Here is a 22,126-nt window from a genome sequence, read left to right on the forward strand (position 1 = left end):
AAAAAAATTTAGGCTGGGTACCTTCGACTGCCTTCACAGTGACAGACCAAACTCTGATACACCAAACTGAATTGATTTTAGGAACCGGGAGATGGAAAAAGCAGCTTGGTCGGTCCTCTTACTCCCAAGTTGGGGCACTGCGCGTGCATGGAGCAATGTGCTGTGACACCCTATATGAGTGGTGTCTTAACTAGTACTATTCCTATCAGTTTAATCCCTGTTACGTCCCCTATCCGGGGACGTGTCTAATTGATTAACCATTGTCGAATTAGCTAACCATTACGACATCCTGGAATAATTTAGTTCTGAGCTTTGTACTTGCTTTGTATTGGAATTGATGGGGATTTTTTAAATTGTCTGCATTATTTCTAATAAACTATTAAGAGACTTTATTATGATTTTTTTATTTTATGTATTAAAAACCCACCCATACAACTAAAAAAAAAAAAAAAAAAAAAAGTAAGTTTTTTCTATGAAAAATTATCCAGCCGATCGCTTTTGGTCTGATCATAATGAAGCAACGGCCTTATCATCTGGGGTGTGCCAACATTGCCAACACACTCATAGAGGTGATGATCGCTTCATTGTGATACGCAAGCCCCTTCACCACAACAAGGTAACGATCACGAAGGGGAATTGACACTTGTATGTGCCTTTTTTTTTTGTTTTGTTTTTGCAGCCACAGTGCAGCACCAGAGGCCAGAAAAATTAGGCATGTACACATGCCTGAAAAATAATGTTATTGTTGCAGCCGCTGTTGTAGCAGCGGCCGGAAAAATTGATGCTTTCAAGGCAGAAAGGTGACTAAAACATTGCGGCTTGAACCCTAGTTGGTGGCGGAGAATTCACGAAAGTCATCCGGTATGCAGACATTAAATACAGCAGCGTGGGGACCATTTTGAGGCCAAGGCATGTCATCAGGTCTTTTGTTAGTCAAACGTATCCCCCACTGTCAGTCCCATCGGGATCCATGCCTCATTCATCTTAATGAAGGTGAGGTAATCAACACTTTTTTGACCGAGGCGACTTCTTTTGTCAGTGACAATACCTCCTGCTGCGCTGAAGGTCCTTTCTGACAGGACACTTGAAGCGGGGCAGGCCAGAAGTTCTATCGCAAACTGGGATAGCTCAGGCCACAGGTCAAGCCTGCACAACCAGTAGTCAAGGGGTTCATCGCTCCTCAGAGTGTCGATATCTGCAGTTAGGGCGAGGTAGTCTGCCTGTCGGTCGAGTCGTTCTCTAAGGCTGGATCCCGAAGGGCTGTGGCGATGTGTAGGACTGAAAAAGCTCTGCATGTCCTCCATCAACAACACATCTGTAAAGCGTCCTGTCCTTGCCGCCGTGGTTGTGGTAGGAGGAGGATTACTTTCACCTCTTCCCCTGTTAGATTCCCGTTGTGCTGTGACATCCCCCTTATAAGCTGTGTAAAGCATATTTTTTAGTTTTGTTTTGAACTGCTGCATCCTTTCTGACTTTCGGTAAGTTGGTAAAATTTCCGCCATTTTCTGCTTATACCGGGGGTCTAGTAGCGTGGCCACGCAATACAGGTCGCTCTCCTTCAGCCTTTCTATATGAGGGTCCCTCAACAGACATGACAGCATGAAAGACCCCATTTGCACAAGGTTGGATGCCGAGCTACTCATTTCCCGTTCCTCGTCCTCACTGATGTCATTGACGGTCTGTTCTTCACCCTAGCCACGTACAACACCACGGGTCCCAGATAGGTGACAACAACGAGCACCCTGGGATGCCTGCTGTGGTTGGTCTTCCTCCTCCTCAAAGCCACATTCCTCCTCTGACTCCTCTTCCTCAGACTCCTCTTCCAGCGTTGCCGCAGGTCCGGCAAGCGATGCTGATAAGGCTGTTTCTGGTGGTGATGGTGACCACAACTCTTCCTCTTCACGCTCATCTACAGCCTGATCCAGCACTCTTCGCAGGGCACGCTCCAGGAAGAAAACAAATGGGATGATGTCACTGATGGTGCCTTCGGTGCGACTGACTAGGTTTGTCACCTCCTCAAAAGGACGCATGAGCCTACAGGCATTGCGCATGAGCGTCCAGTAACGTGGCAAAAAAATTCCCAGCTCCGCAGAGGCTGTCCTAGCACCCTTGTCATACAAATATTCGTTGACGGCTTTTTCTTGTTGGAGCAGGCGGTCGAACATTAGGAGTGTTGAGTTCCAACGTGTCGGGCTGTCGCAAATCAAGCGCCTCACTGGCATGTTGTTTCGCCGCTGAATGTCTGAAAAGTGCGCCATGGCCGTGTAGGAATGCCTGAAATGGCCACACACCTTCCTGGCCTGCTTGAGGACGTCCTGTAAGCCTGGGTACTTAGACACAAAGCGTTGTACGATGAGATTCAACACATGTGCCATGCACGGCACATGTGTCAACTTGCCCAAATTCAATGCCGCCAACAAATTGCTTCCATTGTCACACACCACTTTGCCGATCTCCAGTTGGTGCGGGGTCAGCCACTGATCCACCTGTGCGTTCAGGGCGGACAGGAGTGCTGGTTCGGTGTGACTCTCTGCTTTCAGGCAAGTCAACCCCAAGACAGAGTGACACTGTCGTATCCGGGATGTGGAATAGCCCCTGGGGAGCTGGGGGGATTCAGTTGATGTACAGCCAGACACCGCAGCAGAAGAGGACTCAGCCGAGGAGGTTAAGAGGATGGAGTAGGAGGAGGTGGCAGTAGGCCTGCCTGCAAGTCGTGGCGGTGTCACCAACTCCGCTGCAGAGCCACGCATTCCATGCTTGTCAGCCGTCAGCAGGTTGACCCAATGCGCAGTGTAGGTGATATACCTGCCCTGACCGTGCTTTGCAGACCAGGTATCAGTGGTCAGATGGACCCTTGCCCCAACACTGTATGCCAGAGATGCCATGACTTCCTTTTCAATCACTGTGTAGAGGTTTGGGATTGCCTTTTTTGAAAAAAAAATTGTACAGGTACCTTCCACTGTGGTGTCCCAATAGCGACAAATTTTTTGAAGGCCTCAGACTCCACCAGCTGGTATGGTAAAAGCTGGCGGGCTAAGAGTTCCGTCAAGCCAGCTGTCAGATGCCGGGCAAGGGGGTGACTCTGTGACATTGGCTTCCTACGCTCAAACATTTCCTTTACTGACACATGACTGTGGGCAGATGAGATGGAACTGCTAAAGGTGAGAGGCGGAGTGGCGGGTGGTTGAGAGGGGGCAAGGAGGACAGCAGTGGTTGACGTGGCTGAAGATGCTGGACCAGGAGGAGGATGGTGGCTTTGAGCTTGTGTGCTGCTTCTACTCGTCATCATGTGTTGATCTCATAGGCGTTTGTGATGTGAGATCATGTGCCTTCGCAAAGCAGTTGTACCTAGGTGGGTGTTGGATTTCCCACGACTCCGTTTCTTTTGGCACAGGTTGCAAATGGCATCGCTGTTGTCAGAGGTAGACACACAAAAAAAATGCCACACTGCTGAGCTTTGCAATGATGGCATTCTGGTGGTGGCAACATCATCATCATCATCATCAGACTGTACGTCCATGTGTGTAATGCTGCCTGACTGAGACATATCCCTGTTATCTACATCCTCTGGCAATAATGGTTGTGCATCACTAATTTCATCCAACTGATGTGTAAATAACTCCTCTGACAGATCAAGTGAAGCGGCTGTGGTGGCTGTGGTGGTAGTGGTGGTGGTGGCGGCGGGCGGGAGAGTGGTGACCAAAGCTGAGCTGGAGGAGGATGGTGCGTCAAGGTTCTTAGCGGAAGCTGTTGAAGATTGGGTGTCCTGTGTAAGCCAGTCAACAATTTTCTCAGAATTTTTGGGGTTCAGGGTACGTGGCCTCTGAACACTGGGCATTATTCCAGGGCCAGTGGAAATCACAGCACCACGACCACGACGGCCCCTGCGGCGTGGCCTGCCTCTGCCTGTCATTTTTTATTAGATAAGTGTTACTATGAGTGCAAGGTACTGTGCCACCCTATATAAGTGGTGGGCAGTGGGCACAGTACAGTCTGTGTGGGCCTGACACACACGGGCTTGCAACTGTGAATATATCACAGAAAAATATTAAATAGAATTTTTTTTATCTGAAAGGTATTTGTGAGTAAATGACACCCTGTAACGGTATAAGTGGAGGCCTAGCCACTAGCCAGTGGCCACAATACAGTCTGTGTGGGCCTGACACACACGGGCTTGCAAATAAGATTAGATCACAGAAAAAAATTAAATATAATTTTTTTTATCTGCGAGGTATTTTATGTCACCCCCTGTATGAATGGTGTGCGCACAGTGCTGTCTGTGACTGAGCCTGCAGCCTCTCACACACGGGCAGGCAACTGCAATGTATATTTAAAAAAAGGAAAAAAAAGCAGACTGATGTACTAGCCCTGAAAAGGGCTTTTTGGGGTGCTGTCTGGATGCTGTCCTTACAGCAGATGAGTCTGTGGACACAGAACACTGCCCTAGATAACGCTTTCCCTATTGAATCAGCAGCAGCAGCAGCACTGTCCCTCCTCTCACTGTGAATGCAGATTCCCAATGAATCTAAAATGGATGCTGTCCAGGAGGTGGGAGGGTCTGGGAGGGAGGGTCTGCTGCTGATTGGCTGGAAAGTGTCTGCTGACTGTGAGGTACAGGGTCAAAGTTTACTCAATGATGATGTATAGGGGGCGGACCGAACATCGCATATGTTCGCCCGCCGCGACGAACGCGAACAAGCTATGTTCACCGGGAACTATTCGTCGGCGAACTATTCGGGCCATCTCTATTAGAGATAAGTGGGATATGGGAAAACTTCATAATCTCACCTGTTTTCCGTTCTTTGCCCCCTGGTAATGGCGCGGTTTCCACGGTTTTCTTTGAGTAGTTTAATCATGGCCTAAAGCTCCGATTCAGGATGCGTTCACACGACCGTATGTATTTTGCGGTCAGCAATTTAGGTAACTGCAATGCCACGACACATTGCCACTTCCAGACCCAAGCAAACATATTATTCACACCTCCACTGCCACTCACCCCCAGGCTCATAGAAGACAATAAATACTGTTTCCAACCTAATATTACCACCAGGTATAATGGGGGGTAAAACAGAGGCACCGTCCAAAGACACTACCTGCAATCACTCAGAGGGCCGCTGTCCGTAGCCGATGTGACGCTCTTCCTTTTTACGTGTTGTGTCTATATCGGGGTGACCACCGGGTAAACCTTCAGGTGTCCTGTTCCTTCCTCACACCTACAGAAGCTCCGGCCCGAGGCTTTTCTCTAAAGTGAAAGTGTAAGTGCCCCTTGTCAGTCCTGTTTGACGGCATCCACAGTACGGAGACCAAAACTCCACCTCAACATGCTTCATTAATTTTTCTGAATGGATTTTTGTGCTTTTATTCCCGGGCATTAGCGCAGCCGCCCTTCAGTGGTTCATATTTCAGTCCAATTTTCATTTATTAAATACTCGCCCCTGCTCCATATCTTCCACCTTACCTTATTGACATTCACTTTTTAGGACTACAAGTCCCAGCCGTGCTTCACATATTCTCCGCAATCATCAAGGTTTCACCAATCGATCTATTAAATGCTAAGTCGTCTGAATTTGTAGCCCACTTACTCTCAGAGCCTTCATATAGGACCACAAGTCCCAGCAGTACTTCAAGATTCCCTCTTGCTTAGTTACACTGCTATTTCCCGACCTGATTCATAGAAGGCGCGGCCATAGGGCCCATTCAGACGGCCGTATGAACGGGTCTGCACCCATTCTGCAGTTTTCAATGGGGCCGCAAATGATGTGGACAGCACACGTTCCGGTTCTGCGGAAAAGATAGAGCATGTCCTATTCTTGTCCGCAAGAATAGGCATTTTCTATTATGGCTGCCATCATTGCGGTCCTCAAATTGCGGATCCGCAAAACACTACAACCGTCTAAATGAGGCCTTATCCGTGCACTCGCTCTTAGAACTGCAGGTTAAGAATCAGAAAGAATAATGAAAAAGCTGTAAAACACAATTGATTTATTGTAACCCACACGTCATACAGAGAACAGGGGCCACATAATAACGCACAGCGACAGTAAATCCCGCACCCGACACATTTTATCCTCATTTCCTAATGTTTTAGGTTAAATGCATCAGATTATAGAAGCAGACTATATACAATTTCCTCAGATCCAGATATACAGAGCGATAAGCAGATTAATGAGACCCTTTACTAGTTATCGTTAGATAGAACGTGTCACCTATAGGGACCACGTGTCCCCCCCCCCCAGCTGTGCCCTATACTGAGCCACCACCCTTTACTAGAAATCATTAGATACAAAGTGGCACCTATAGGGACCACGTGTCAACCCCAGCTGTGCCCTATACTGAGCCACCACCCTTTACTAGAAATCGTTAGATACAAAGTGTCACCTATAGAGACCACGTGTCCCCCCCCCAGCTGTGCCCTATACTGAGCCACCACCCTGTACTAGAAATCATTAGATACAAAGTGTCACCTATAGGGACCACGTGTCCCCCCCAGCTGTGCCCTATACTGAGCCACAACCCTGTACTAGAAATCATTAGATACAAAGTGGCACCTATAGGGACCACGTGTCCCCCCAGCTGTGCCCTATACTGAGCCACGACCCTGTACTAGAAATCATTAGATACAAAGTGGCACCTATAGGGACCACGTGTCCCCCTCAGCTGTGCCCTATACTGAGCCACCACTCTTTACTAGAAATCATTAGATACAAAGTGTCACCTATAGGGTCCACGTGTCCCCCCCAGCTGTGCCCTATACTGAGCCACCACCCTTTACTAGAAATCATTAGATACAAAGTGTCACCTATAGGGTCCACGTGTCCCCCCCAGCTGTGCCCTATACTGAGCCACCACCCTTTACTAGAAATCATTAGATACAAAGTGTCACCTATAGGGACCACGTGTCCCCCCCAGCTGTGCCCTATACTGAGCCACAACCCTTTACTAGAAATCATTAGATACAAAGTGTCACCTATAGGGACCACGTGTCCCCCCCAGCTGTGCCCTATACTGAGCCACAACCCTTTACTAGAAATCATTAGATACAAAGTGTCACCTATAGGGTCCACGTGTCCCCCCCAGCTGTGCCCTATACTGAGCCACCACCCTTTACTAGAAATCATTAGATACAAAGTGTCACCTATAGGGTCCACGTGTCCCCCCCAGCTGTGCCCTATACTGAGCCACCACCCTTTACTAGAAATCATTAGATACAAAGTGTCACCTATAGGGACCACGTGTCACCCTCAGCTGTGCCCTATACTGAGCCACCACCCTTTACTAGAAATCATTAGATACAAAGTGTCACCATAGGGTCCACGTGTCCCCCCCAGCTGTGCCCTATACTGAGCCACCGCCCTTTACTAGAATTATGAATCAGACGTTACTCCACAAAGCTCATTCCATAATTCATATGTTGGGATTCCGCTGAATGGATAAAAGTCAATCAAACGCCAGTCTACGGAGACAACATGTCCACTCATATCCATGGCTCATCGGTGGAATCTGGTGGTGGTCTCAGTTCCCTCTTTCTATCCTTTTGATGACTGATTTGTTGTAGGTCTTCAGAATCTTATAGACCTTATCTTTGTCTTCACGGCCGTAATTCTCCACAATTCTGAGGAACCTCCTCATCATTTCTTCAGTCGTTGGGTGACATGTGATGTGACTGTACTGCTGTCCTTCTAGAAGCTTCTGCTCCGTGAGTTTATCTAGAACAGGCTTGACATTATCCACGCTTTCTATAAGTTGTGAACGATATTTATCCAGGAAATGCTCGTGAGGATTTCCTACAGATAGCAGAATATATTGAACATAAATCATCTCCTCAGTCGTCTTCATGCACTGCCATAATGCTGCAATGTCTTCTTAAAGGGGATGTCCAGGATTTGACTATTGATGGCCTATCCTCAGGACAGCCGGACAGCCCTCCCCCTCACTACTGAACTACACAGCTCCATCTATTGTGTGGTGCATGGAGCTGGTTACCATTCACATCAGTGGGAGCCATGCTGCAGTAACCATCTCTGTCCACTGGATGGAGCTGTGTAGCTACTGCTAGTATGGGGAGAGCCGGTCCCCCGCTGACCAGAGACTGAGGGCCTATCCTGTGGAGAAGCCCTAATTAGCAAAATCCTGGAATACCCCTTAAAATAGGAGTGAACAACAAAGAGAAATATAAAAAAATACTAATAATACCTAATATTTTTATTGAATTTTATAGGATTTTTATGGATATGGACTTTAAAGGTTGTTAGTCTTTCCAAAGTCCCCGCTCTATTTCTGTTCCATCTCATGTTCTACACACTTCCTCTGAGCAGTCCAACATTACTTATAGCAAGACCCCATGGGTTCGGGATAAAACAGCCCATTTTTTAATTATTTCTGGTATATGCCCCCACATGTAATAAAGCAAAATGACTATGACTTTGGCGTACTACGATGGTATGCGAGACGCTCTGAGAGGCTAGTCATGGCTGCAGGGAGAAGCGCAGTTTCCCGGAGGGGGGTAAACACAAACTGTTTAATGCTTGTCATGTTATTTAATGTCCTTTTAGGCTCTGTATAGCCAGTATGGTAATGTATGGAAGTGACAGAGTTAATCAACTCTAGCACAGCCCCTAAAGGAAGCTTGGGTGTGGATCTTGGATCTGCTCAGGCTAGAGCGTTCTAGTTTGGAGTTAGCTGAGTGAGGGAGCACTACCACTCCCATCCTCAACTCTGGCTCCTCAGGGGCTGCAAAAGCAGCACTGGATGGTTCCCGTTGGGAGAGCGTGGCTGGTCTGCAAGTTTTACAATGAGCAGGATCTGCGTGAAGGAACCTTTTAGTGGGACCATCTGAAGATTTTATTGATACCATTTTGGAATGTCTATGACTATTGATCACTTTTTATTCAATTTATTTTTGGTAGGTAAGATAAATAATCTTTATTAATCCCTTGGTGGGAAATTGCAATAAAGAATGTTGAATCGGTCATTTTAATGTCTTTTCGTTACGCTGTTTGCTGTACTGGATAAATACATTTATATTTTAATAGCAAGGGTGTTTTAGGATGTGGCGATCCCCATGATCATTTTATTTTTTTTATGAGAAAATGGGTGATTTTAACTTTTATGCTTATTTTTTTGTATATTTTACAAACTTATTATGAATTTTTTTTCACGTTTTTAAAGTCCTCCTAGTGGATTTGAACATGTGATCATCTGACTGCCTCTCCCATAGAATCCCATTGCAGTCTATGGAAGAATCGCTATGATCCTATGAAGCCCTGTCAAAGGCAGGGCTCCATAGGAAATATCGCTGTGGAAGGCACGGTAGCCTCTAGCAGGCTCAAGGTTACCAGAGTGAAAGAACGGTTCTCCGCCATCTTCGTGCGCTCCCAGGGAAATTCGCTCAGATGCCATGTTCATACCTTACCAAGGCATCTTAAAGGTCTGCAATTGTCGTCATCGCCGATCGCAGACATTGCCTCCAGGTGTCTGCTGTGTAAAATGGAGCAGATACCATCTTTAAAGACCCTACCGCTGACAGTTTTTCATATTTTTATGTCCCCGTATTCTGAGACCCATAACTTTTTTTTATTTTTCCATCCACAGAGCTGTTTGAGGGATAGTTTTTTCTAGGGTGATCTGTAGTTTTTATTGGTACCATTATGGGGTGTTTGAAGACTTTTTTTTTTTTTTTATTGATTTAATTGTGTGGCATTGTTTTTATGTGTTTTTTATTCACCACTGGTACAGACATTGTGATACCAGTTATGTATAGTAGTTTTTAAAAAAATATATATATTAGAGGACTCCGGTAGAGGCTAATATGCAGCCACTTTAAACAGACCTGGGCCCATGGCCGCCATGGAAATCTATTAGCAATTTGTGATCACATTGGTGGGTGGGCATGGGGTGACAGGAAGAGCCCCTCTTCTATAGATTGCTTAGATTCTGCGGCTCCTGTAGCCAATCCCGGCCTTTGAAGCAGAGGTCAGGTGTATAATACCGCCACTGCAGATGGTGCAGGCTCAGCTCCTGAGCCCCACTTCATCCCTGTGTAGCTTCAACTAACTGCAGTCAGCCTCGTAAATGTACGGTGGATGGCGGCAAGGGGTTAAGTGCATTCATTGCACAGTGTTCTGGTCGCCACTTTCATTTGCATGGGATTGAGATCATATAATTGGATGCAACTAAACTGGACAACACCAGAATACAGCCGCGTTACCTCTCTCTGTGTCTTGTCCTGACAGCTCTTCAACATCTGCTAATAGAAATAATATATATTTATAGACCGGACTCACAAAAACAACATCATTTCATGTGAATTAGAGAAGCTCGAGGCTCGAGGTTTCGTAGCTTGGACATTTTGTGTGTAGTTTTCAAGGTCCCAAGTAATGAACACCTACACAGGGTCACCAGGAACAGTAATCTGCTTAAACTGACACTTCCATCACAAATCTCAGTTATCACTTATATGTGAATATTCAATTAAATTAGTTTTATATAAAACGAGTGGATGGTTTTCTGGATATATTTTTCTAGTTTACTGTCTCAATAGAAACTCTCTGTCAGACCATCAGTCAGACCAGGGAGGAGTAAGGGGAGGGGACAGAGCAGCACAGCTCCCCTACTCTGCATCAGCTATACTAAGCACTGCATGTTCATCAAGGTCTATCAAGTGGACAAGAGAGCTGTAATTCTGTTATCCCAAGCCTGTGCCTACAATTATATAGTGGATTACCTTGCAGATAACCCCCAACCCCGTGTGCAGTGTTGTAAACAGAGCTGTCCCATTCAAAACCTTTATCTCTCTGAGATTACTGCTACAGAAAGATGATATATCGTACAGTACAGACCAAAAGTTTGGACACACCTTCTCATTCAAAGAGTTTTCTTTATTTTCATGACTATGAAGGCATCAAAACTATGAATTAACACATGTGGAATTATATACATAACAAACAAGTGTGAAACAACTGAAAATATGTCATATTCTAGGTTCTTCAAAGTAGCCACCTTTTGCTTTGATTACTGCTTTGCACACTCTTGGCATTCTCTTGATGAGCTTCAAGAGGTAGTCCCCTGAAATGGTCTTCCAACAGTCTTGAAGGAGTTCCCAGAGATGCTTAGCACTTGTTGGCCCTTTTGCCTTCACTCTGCGGTCCAGCTCACCCCAAACCATCTCGATTGGGTTCAGGTCCGGTGACTGTGGAGGCCAGGTCATCTGGCGCAGCACCCCATCACTCTCCTTCATGGTCAAATAGCCCTTACTTTCAAAGTTTTCCCAATTTTTCTGCTGACTGACTGACCTTCATTTCTTAAAGTAATGATGGCCACTGGTTTTTCTTTACTTAGCTGCTTTTTTCTTGCCATAATACAAATTCTAACAGTCTTTTCAGTAGGACTATCAGCTGTGTATCCACCTGACTTCTCCTCAACGCCACTGATGGTCCCAACCCCAAGAAATCTTGACCTGACAGGGCACACCTGTGAAGTGAAAACCATTTCAGGTGACTACCTCTTGAAGCTCATCAAGAGAATGCCAAGAGTGTGCAAAGCAGTAATCAAAGCAAAAGGTGGCTACTTTGAAGAACCTAGAATATGACATATTTTCAGTTGTTTCACACTTGTTTGTTATGTATATAATTCCACATGTGTTAATTCATAGTTTTGATGCCTTCAGTGTGAATCTACAATTTTCATAGTCATGAAAATAAAGAAAACTCTTTGAATGAGAAGGTGTGTCCAAACTTTTGGTCTGTACTGTATATCATTTCCGAGAATAAAAAACAGGCAAAAATTATTTAAAAACATATTGGAAATTAATTTTTTTAAATAATCCTTTGTGAAGTAAGTGTCCCCAAACTACTAAGCACCAGAGGTAAACCACCCACTAATTTAGAATTAGCAAGTAGCTGTAGCCTCTTCCACTTGACACCAGGACTAATTGACTATACATTTCTGTAGTAATGCTGCCTGCAAAAACACTAATCTTCAAGCTTTTTAACATGATCTGTCCTATGATCACAACAGGTACATGGCTGGAGAAAAAAGGAAGAAAAGAACGCAATCTAAAAAAGAACGCCACGTGGCCCTCCTCCAAAAATGACCCACGTGATACCTCTTGTCAGCCGTCCCGTCCACACAGGTTCTGTCTCTGAGCTGCTTTTGGCCTTTACATGAAGTAAGATCTGCTCTGCACTGTTTGGGATGTTGATCTCTGTGAAAGGACAGTGTTCGATCTCTGTATGACTCATGAACTTCAGGCTCTACAAGAATTAATACAAGAAATCTTATCCTGAAGCCAAAGGGCATCTTTATTTACAAAAAGAGAGAGAGAAAGAAAAATCATTATTGTCATCCGTTTCCCTGGATTTTTTTTTTACAACTGTAAAATCTCTCTCTCCTTGGATTCTTTGGGGGACACAGAACCATGGGTGTAGCTCCTGCCACTAGAAGGCTGACACTAGGCATGGCAAAAGTGATGGCTCCGTGGGTAAATACCCTCTCCACAGACACTAGGCTAACCAGTTAGTGCCAAAATCAGTAAAAGAGAACAAAAGGAAAAAAAGGAAACATTTCCTGGAGCGGGGAAAAACAACTAAACTGAAGGAAACCCCTGAGGACTATAAACCAAGAGAAGGCAGGAGCTGTGTCCCCCAACGAATCAAACATGAACTGAATTTTATGGTAAGTACAAAAATCTAATTTTCTTACTAATAACATTGTGGGTAGGTACCATAGATGTTCAAAAGAAGTTCCAGAGGGAGGGAAACAATGCCATGTGACCTGCTCAACGAACAGCTTCCTGGACTACCTTGGCATTGGGAGATACCATGGTATGAATCTGGTAGAATTTAGCAGAGGTGTGAAACGAAGCCCAGATAGCAGCCTTGCAAACCCGAGCTGTGGGAGTCTGATGCTGGACAGCCAGGAGACCCTGACTGTTCAAGTGGATTGGGCATTCACCTGACAGGTGTGAACCTTACCCTTGGACTGGTACTGTAGCTTCCACAACCACAGACCTAATCCACTTGGAAATGGAAGCTCTCATAGCTTCCAGACCCTTGCACAGACCTTTTAGCACAATAGGGGTCAATCAGTTCATCATAAAGGGCTCTGTCAAGGCCAGATAGATCAGGACCGCCCTGACTACATAAAATATTTGAATGGAATGCTCCCTGGGATGAGAAGGGGTAGGAAAGAAAGAAAGGAGGACCACAGTATCTCAGCACCTTGTCTTCAACAGCCACTCTGTTAAATACAGCCAAGATAAAGTGGTGGACTTGGAAGTGGTGGGCTTAGTGTCCTTGAAACATGGCTGCCAAGAAGGCACTGGCTTAAAGGAAGGTTTCCTGGAGTATGAGGAACAGAAAAACTGCCTGTCAGTGCTCTTGGGATGCAAAATCACAATATGAGTGGAAGCGTTGAGAATGCCTGGAAGGAGGCTGGCATAGGGGTGCTTCTGGAGGGAGAAGGGGAGTTGTTCCACCTGTCACTTTGGGATGAGTTCTTCAAGATGTTTACCAAAAAGCTTGCCACCAAATAAGAGGAGAAAAGGTGACTTTTTGGAATCAGCCATCAAATACCTAAGCCAGATGGAACATTGAACGGCAATAATATTGGCCACTGCTTTGGCTGCAAAATGAGCCAACTCCAAAGAAGCCTAATAAAAGTATTTGGAGGCATGGAGAAACTGAACAGTTAGGCCTCTTACACACAAATGTTTTTCTTTTCCGTTTTATGTTCCGTTTTTTGCGTTCCGTATATGGTCCGTATACGGAACCCTTCATTTCAACGGGTCTGCAAAAAAAACGGAATCTACTCCGTATGCCTTCCATTTCCGTTTTCCTATTCCGTTTAAAGATAGAACATGTCCTATTATTTATTGTCCGCATAACGGACAAGGATAGGACTGTTCTATCAGGGGCCAGCTGTTCCGTTCTGCAAAAAACAGAATGCACACGGACGTCATCCGTATTTTTTGCAGATCCGTTTTATGTGGACCGCAAAATACTGAAAAAGCCATACGGTCGTGTGCAAGAGGCCTAAAGCAGATGTTCCTGTGGGGACTCAGGGTAAAGGCACTGCTGAAGCTGCTTGGCCCATATGGTGTAGGATTTGCTGACCTCAGAAGGTGAACACTGGATGGAAGGCTGATCCAGTGGCCATGAAAGCAGATTTGGTGAGCAAGTCCAACTTTTTTTTCTAGAGATCACTCAGGGAAACAGACAGAGGAAGAGTGGTAGCTCTGGAGAGAAAAGTCACCTGTAGGTTGCCTGACGGAGTAGCAAAGTGGTAAAATTCTCATGAAAGGGGAACATGATACTGTTTGGAAGTGGACAAATGTCTTTCAGGATCCTTCCATTCCTTAGAGAAGAAAATTTGTATCATTCTCATGGTTGGGGAACATCAGATATGAGTGCCCTTTATTGCAAAAGAAGACTTCCCTCTGTTAAGTAGCAAAGTCATCCTTAACAAGAATGGTTTCCCGGACCACTCAAGTTAAGTTCTGCATGCTTTAGGCCAGCATTTTGCTCTGCTTGGGCTCAGAGACAGAGGAGTTCCATGAGGACGTGAACTGATCTAGGAGGTGGGGGAAAGTACCACTTCAGTGGCGCTATGTAGGGAATGGCCAGAGGAAATTGAGGAGGCTCAGGGTCTTTTGTGGGACGTACCTCTGGACTGTAAATGAGGAAAACTAATTAGCATTGTGTCTGTGGATAGAGTATTGCCCACTGAGTCGAAGCCATCAGTTTTGCAATGCTTATTGTCAGCGTCCTAGTGGCAGGCAGGACCTATACCCATCGTTCTGTGTCCCCCAATGATACTAATGAGAAATGTCACCATGTTTACCAAAAGGTGTGCGCCAAAGATTCAAGAAAACTTGCGATGCGCTTTCAGTGCTGCTGATACTTTTACCTCGGGCCATATATTTGGACTCGGTTCTCCAGTGATGATGTAGTTTGTCTTGGTGTATACACTGCTGGTTAGGGAAGGTTTATCAACCCGATTAAACCCATGCGTTTTCTTCATGTCGTTGAGTTTCTAGTAAAAAGAAAAGAAAGCTCTGACTTCCAATCACTTATATCCGCATTAGAGCAGAATAAAAAACGGGGCAAATGTGAATCACAAGTCTGGTTGCCACCCAGCTCTCCTACAAAGGTGTGAGTAAAACCTGACCATACAAAACTCAAGGATTTATATTCAGGAGATTATTATTTTCAATTAGGAGGACAAGCTCTGAATCCGTGTAGTCGCCCCAGTGATACCGAAGATACTAAACTGTGGAAAGTACGGTAAATAGCACATAAAGATACGCCACCGTTGGGACCATCACGAATCAGCAGAGCAAAGGAGCATCAGTATGAAAGACTGAATTATGCAAAAATGAAGTGCCCTCTAATTGCTACTTGGGTTTTCCATGGTCAACAGTTATTATTGATGACGTCTAACAGCCTTGAAACAATGATTTAACCTCCGTGTGTTAGGTGCTTTTCACCAATGATGATCACATAAATGTTACCTCCAAATGTGGTCTGTTAGTAGGAACCAGGTAGAGGTGAATTCTGTACTCTTTAATTTTATTCTTGTCAGCACCAACTACCCGGAAGTATAAGAGAACCGACCCATTTAATGAAAATGTCTTCTTCCTTCTCCAAATAGAGGTAAAATTTTCCCCAACAGCAGCAACGCAGGAAAACTCCGGATCTTTCTGTACGACATAGGACGGTTCAGTTTCAGTTGGGATTTTCAATGTAAGTTTCCCATCTTTGAAGTGACCAAATTTAATCAATGATTTGTCTCTTCTAAAACCTGCAAAAAGTAAATGAAACAACAACATTCATGGATCTGAGGTAAATGGATCTGAGGTAAATGGATCTGAGGTAAATAGATCTGAGGTAAATGGATCTGAGGTAAATGGATCTGAGGTAAATGAATCTGAGGTAAATGGATCTGAGGTAAATGGATCTGAGGTAAATGGATCTGAGGTAAATGGATCTGAGGTAAATAGATCTGAGGTAAATAGATCTGAGGTAAATGGATCTGAGGTAAATGGATCTGAGGTAAATGGATCTGAGGTAAATGGATCTGAGGTAAATGGATCTGAGGTAAATGGATCTGAGGTAAATGGATCTGAGGTAAATAGATCTGAGGTAAATGGATCTGAGGTAAATAGATCTGAGGTAAATAGATCTGAGGTAAATGGATCTGAGGTAAATGGATCTGAGGTAAATGGATCTGAGGTAAATGGATCTGAGGTAAATGGATCTGAGGTAAATAGATCTGAGGTAAATGGATCTGAGGTAAATGGATCTGAGGTAAATAGATCTGAGGTAAATGGATCTGAGGTAAATGGATCTGAGGTAAATAGATCTCAGGTAAATGGATCTCAGGTAAATGGATCTCAGGTAAATGCACAGTAATAGTTTTATAAATGCACAGTAATAGTTTTATTAAGCCACGTCTACCTTGTATCTGAGGCAATTTACAGTAGATTTACTGACAGATTGCTCCTATATTTACAGTCAGAAGTCCTCCTAGTCCCCAGCTGTAGTCTATACAAAGCCTCTCCGAGGAGGCCTTCCCTCCGAGATGTGCCCTATGCTGTGAGGTCCCTACTGAGAGACTTCCAGGTACAATTATTACCAAAGTGCGTATTTCCCAAGATGTTATGTGGCCGTTTCAGTGACACAGATGTCACAAGGTATAGATTACTGCAATGTGACCTCAGTCATGGCTCAGAACTAACTCGAAAGGGTTCCAGGCAGCTTCTACAAATAATCTGGAAAATGAGACGTCCTTTAGACAACCGACTAACCGCAGTCCATCAATGATCTGTCCCCAGTCACAGTCTGTATGTGTGTATACTCCAGAGCTACGCTCACTGTTCTTCTTTTCCAAAGACTCACTGTTAACCGAACATGCAAGGAATTGTGGGAGAATTGTATCTGTAGCTTTGGCTGTGACTGGAGTATAAGATATTATTTCTCTACACCAATTAAACATGTATCTATCCTAAGAATAAAAGGAACTAATAAAAGAGCAGACAAGATGGACCATGTGCTCTCCTTCCCCATCATTCTTCTATGTTTCTATGGAAACAGTAAAAACCTAAACATTTCAAGGGGTTGTCCAGGATAAGAAACACATGGCTGCTTTCGACAAACAGACCCACCCTTGTCCACAGGTTGTATGATTTGTCACTTACCTTCTAGACATACATAATGTGGTAGGTAGACGGCTGACACCCGGCCAGCTTTGACCTGTACATTGAATATGGGACCCAGTAATTCACATCCGTTTTCCTGGATCAGGTTGAAGTAGTCATTCCCATACTCCAGTGAATATTCAATAATCGCCTTGGATTCCACTTCAAACTTTATCCCGGTTTGTCGGCAATGGAACATTGACTCCACTTCAACCCTTAAAAAGATAAGTCAGGCTTTTCAAAATCCATGAATTGTAAACTGACAAGGTATTATGGCCGCCATCACATCTTCTACAGCCGTGTTGGTCAGTGACACAGTAAACGAAGATGCATCACTCGCGTCCTCTCAGCATCCACTTTTATATTGTCGGTCCATGTTATCCTTGACAATTTAACACAATGAATGTATTGCTACTGTAGTGTCCTGGAGCAGGGATATTTTGAAGTCTAGACGTTTGAGAACATTTGCCCATTTCCCCTGTGCAAATTCATCAACTCCTTACTTTATTGCAGTTTAAAGGGTTAACTTTCACTACTGCTTTTTATATGTATGTTGTCATATATATGCTGCTCATTTGCACTGTGTTTGCGCAGCACTATGGAAAGGGTTAATGAATACCGAGAGACTTTTGGGACTTTCTAGCTAATAATGAGAAGCTAATCATTTTCCACAGCTACCATAAGGGTTAAAGAAGAGAATGGTTTGGAGGGAAAAAGGCCAGACTCGTTTAACTTCAAAATCAGACAGACTGATCATTTGGATGTCTGGTTTAGCTCTGTTATTAATTGTGTCTGAAGACATGTTTTTGTCTGAAAAAAACTGCTTTGTCATTCCCATTGAGTATTATTAAAGTTCTAATGCAAGTCTATGACAGACGAGAATTGTAACATTTATATTTGGTTTGGCTGAGTTTCTCCACTCCAACCCCTCCCAGTGGTTCTAGTTCAGCCAGAAACAGTATATAAGGAGAGCAGTCAGAGCCCCTAGTGTTCTGCAGTTAGAGAACAGTGGTTAGAAGATGAGACCCATGCCAGGCTACTTGAGTGACCAGAAGAAGATGCTGAGATGGGAATACTTTGCCACAGACCCTGGATCACCAGCCTTTGACCAGGATACCAGCTGTATGAGAGCAAGGTGGTATCTAGCTAGCTCAGGCCTTTCCTCAGCATCAGGGAGAAGACTGGAGAAGCCAGCTTAATGCCTCACCTGTATTATTTAGCACTTGAGTTCCTCCAGTAAAGAAACCCCCTGGTTTCTGCAGACCCTGACTCTGGACTTATTTCCCATTGGGGTGCACCACGCCTTCCCATCCTCCCATAGACCAGCAACATGAAGTGACACCTCAACGGTGTCTGGAGGACCCAGCCCAGCTTTGGGGCCACCCCAAACCTGACTACTGCTCTACTACTGCTGCAGAGGAGGAGAAAGGGGCACCCAGGCTGAACATGCACACTGTGAAGACCACCATCATTTTGCTATGGAGTGTTTTCCCATTGTTGAAGGCTACATAGAAAGTTGATTATAGGGGTGTCTGCTGGACAAGCAAGTATTTCTAAAATGTTCCCCACAAACCAAGGACAGATATTAGGGTATAGGGGTATATGGCTTCAAACCTCTAGAACAGTAAGTGTCTACCTAGCTATGGACCTCTAAATGAATGAGTGATCACCCCATGCAGTAGTCTAAACAGCAGACCTCTGATGAGGTCTCCCAATCTGTGGCCCCTAACTTCCATTACTTCCATATCTCCTGTTATGTGAAAACAGATTGTCCAAATAGGAAAATTCCTTTAAAATCAGCAATATTACAGAGGACAGTGATCTATTGGAAGGTTGGAGGTATGATGATTACACACTAGAACCTTCTAGATAACATCTGGAATGCCGGACTCGCAGTCAAAGGTTTTGTTTTATACTTCACCTGTATTTGTTGCTGCTGATTTGTGTCACTAAAGCAGATGAGTCTTTAACCTAAAACATGAAAGACAAGAAATATATGAAGTCACATTAATAATAAAACACAATATAATGTTCTATCTATGGAGAATGGTGACATCACGCTCACAATGTTCCACAATGAAACTAATTAAATCAGATATTTTTATTACGTTTTTGCATTTTCAAAAGTCACAAAAAATCCTAAACCCCCCCCCCTCCCCCCCGCTGCTCTATGGCAGCAGCACAGAAACATAAATTCATAAATTACAGGCAGAACATACAATGTACAAACAGATAAACTCAACATCCGAAAAAAACACCGTCCACAGCAGAGCCAGGGGAGACCGCACCAGCGTAATACCGGATAATAGAACATTTCATCCAAAATTCCACTCAAAGTGAAGGCGCCCCCTAATACATTCTGCCTCATATGTACTGATACCACCTCGACCACATCGAGCCAGGGCCCCCCGACAGATTCAAACTTTCTCTCTTCATTACGTTTCATGTAGACCCCTATATCTCATGTCGTACAATGTTGTTCACTTTGGCGATACATTCTGATAATAATGGCTGCAACCAATACAAGACAATAACCTAACAAGCCGGATATAGAATTCTGGGAACACCCACCCCGCTCCTATCCAAAATCTCCACTGGCATGCCTTGGGTTCAACTAGGACACAAACCTTGAATGTCCGGAAAATAAGTTGTAATATGTCTACCCAATAGGGTCTCCTAAGGCTACATCCCCACATCATATATGGAATCCATCCTAACCATAACTTTTTTCAGAAGTACAGGCGTCTTATAAACACGATGCACCAAGAAGAGCTCAGAAAGTCTAGGTTCCTCACATAAGGATATTTCCGGCACCATCTCTAGGACACCCAGCCATTGTTCATCAGTAAGACGGCCGACATCACCGTCCCATTTGTCTTTCAGACAGAGAGGATATTGTTATAAATGAGTACAAAGAAGATGTTTATAAAGATTAGACATGAGCTCTCTTCTACTTACCAGAGAAGTGGCTGCCGTCTAAAATAGCATTTGAAGATACACCGATCCATAGACATCACCTGCACCTCTAACACCAGAGCCGCAAGTATTGATAAAAAACTGTGGGGCGGTCAGAGTTGATCCAAACTCCAAAGCTGATTAAAATTCCTGATAACTCCCTTCATAAAGCTGTGCTATCCGAAGGATCCTGTTTTCTTTCCAAGTCTTAAAACCTTTCAACTTATAGAAAGCCAAAGGCAACAGCCAGATACCATAATAGGAGCCATCAAAGAGCACCACGTCTTCTGCATAGAGAGGGAAACGATCCTTCCCCTGCTCATATTGAAACTCACTATCTCTAAAGAAGCCTGGAATAGGTATGCCAGGGGTGCAATCACCATGGCCAACAAAAATGGAGAAAAGGGGCAACTCTGCCAGGTACCCATCACCAACTTCAGAAATAATTCCATTGCATCTGATTGTGGATAGTAAATGATCTAAAATACTGGTCTTAATAAATGCCCCCCATACTTTTTACCAAAGCCCACTCATACCATAACCACCCGAAGAAACTTCTTATCAATGCTGTCAAAAGTCCTGGCAGCGTCAAGTGAAAATACCGCCTTACCCCCTGGGACAAGACTACATATCCAAAAACTGACAAGATTGACCCCCATGGATCGGCTGGTATAGAGCCAGTCGGTCCCTGTGAATCAGTGAAGACCAGACACCCAATAATCTATTAGCTAAAGCCTGAACAAACACTGTGATTTCAGGAGACAACAGGGCGATGGGTCGATATGACTCAGGGAGTGAGAGGTCCTTTCCAGGCCTCAGCGAGACCACAGCTAAAGCCTCTCTCATGGATGGTGGAGAAGCCCCAACACAAACTCCTGACAGATTACTGGCTAACCACCAGCTTAGTCCTACAGGTATCCTATAGAAGTGGTATCACCATCTAACACTCACCTCTCCCTTGGAGAGAAGATATAGTTCGAGGACCCTCCTGAGTCCGTACAATAGAAGCCAACAAGTTCCCCACAATTTCCCCTGATTCCAAATATCGCTGCCTGAGGAAATACCTCTTTTTATCGGCCACCAAGAGCGAAGATCGTCCTCACATGTACCTCGGGGCCTCCTCCAATAGCGCAGCGGGCGATGCTATAGAGTGAGCTTCAGGTTCACACAGTTTTATGCTGAACAGTATTAAATTCCCTGCTTTGGCTTTTATGATTATTAATATTTTTAATTAATAGACCCCGGACAAAAGTTTTCAGGGCCTCCCACGATTCCTCTGCCGCCATTTCCGAAGTAACTATCTAAGCTCCACAACCCAAAAATATTGGAACACAAAATCTGTCTGAACCCAAAAGCAACATTGAGACACCGCATAATAAACAATAAAGGTCTGTAAAACTTCTATCAGACCCATAAAGAGTGTATTTCGATAATTAGATGAGCACAAGTTTAAGACCATCAACATCTGACATGAAACTGAACAAAGAAGGTCTCTCATAACCAAAGAGCAACAGATGCCCTGAAGTCGGGGGAGTCCTGTGAAAGAGTAACATCCCCACCAGTAAAAGTGACACCACTCTGTGGTCAGGCTTCCTTCACATAGACCTGGTATCTCTGGGATTTTTTTATGTGTGTAGAATTCAGCGCCACCTCCCCGAGTCCTGCAGGGTAGAACATTGAGTGAGGGACTTGCAGAGATTGAGGACATCTCTTAATATCCAGATACTTCCCTAATCGGGTTGGACTTCTTGCCAAAAAGTCTTGAAATATTGAAACGTTGCTTCGCTCCACAGTAAGCTGATTCTAATCTCTTGCTTTCTGCAGGATTATGTCCCAAACTGTATAAGGCAGAACAGATCTCTGCAGTCCTCCAGGCAGAACGGGCCAGGCATGGACCTGATGAGCCCTCTCTACTGCAGTTAGACTGTTAAGTTATCCTTACCACGTCTCTAAAATAGCTACCAGGGTTCACCTTCC

General features: G+C 44.5%; 1 protein-coding gene across 1 annotated transcript in view; it reads right to left on the bottom strand.

Moving 5' to 3' along the window:
* Nucleotides 1-7,421: 7,421 nt before the first annotated feature.
* LOC121007899 (NACHT, LRR and PYD domains-containing protein 1b allele 3-like) overlaps nt 7,422-22,126 on the bottom strand; it is a 32,151-nt gene continuing 17,446 nt past the window's right edge. The window contains exons 3-9 of the mRNA XM_040440173.1: nt 19,116-19,165; nt 17,195-17,409; nt 15,509-15,798; nt 14,905-15,030; nt 12,104-12,251; nt 10,208-10,246; nt 7,422-7,784 (exon numbers count right to left, since the gene is read on the bottom strand). Of these exons, the coding sequence (XP_040296107.1) occupies nt 7,513-7,784; nt 10,208-10,246; nt 12,104-12,251; nt 14,905-15,030; nt 15,509-15,798; nt 17,195-17,409; nt 19,116-19,165 (1,140 nt within the window). The 3' untranslated portion in view covers nt 7,422-7,512. The remainder of the gene's footprint in view (nt 7,785-10,207; nt 10,247-12,103; nt 12,252-14,904; nt 15,031-15,508; nt 15,799-17,194; nt 17,410-19,115; nt 19,166-22,126) is intronic.

This window comes from Bufo bufo, chromosome 7 (assembly GCF_905171765.1).
Source record: "Bufo bufo chromosome 7, aBufBuf1.1, whole genome shotgun sequence".
In the NCBI taxonomy this organism is placed as follows: domain Eukaryota; kingdom Metazoa; phylum Chordata; class Amphibia; order Anura; family Bufonidae; genus Bufo; species Bufo bufo.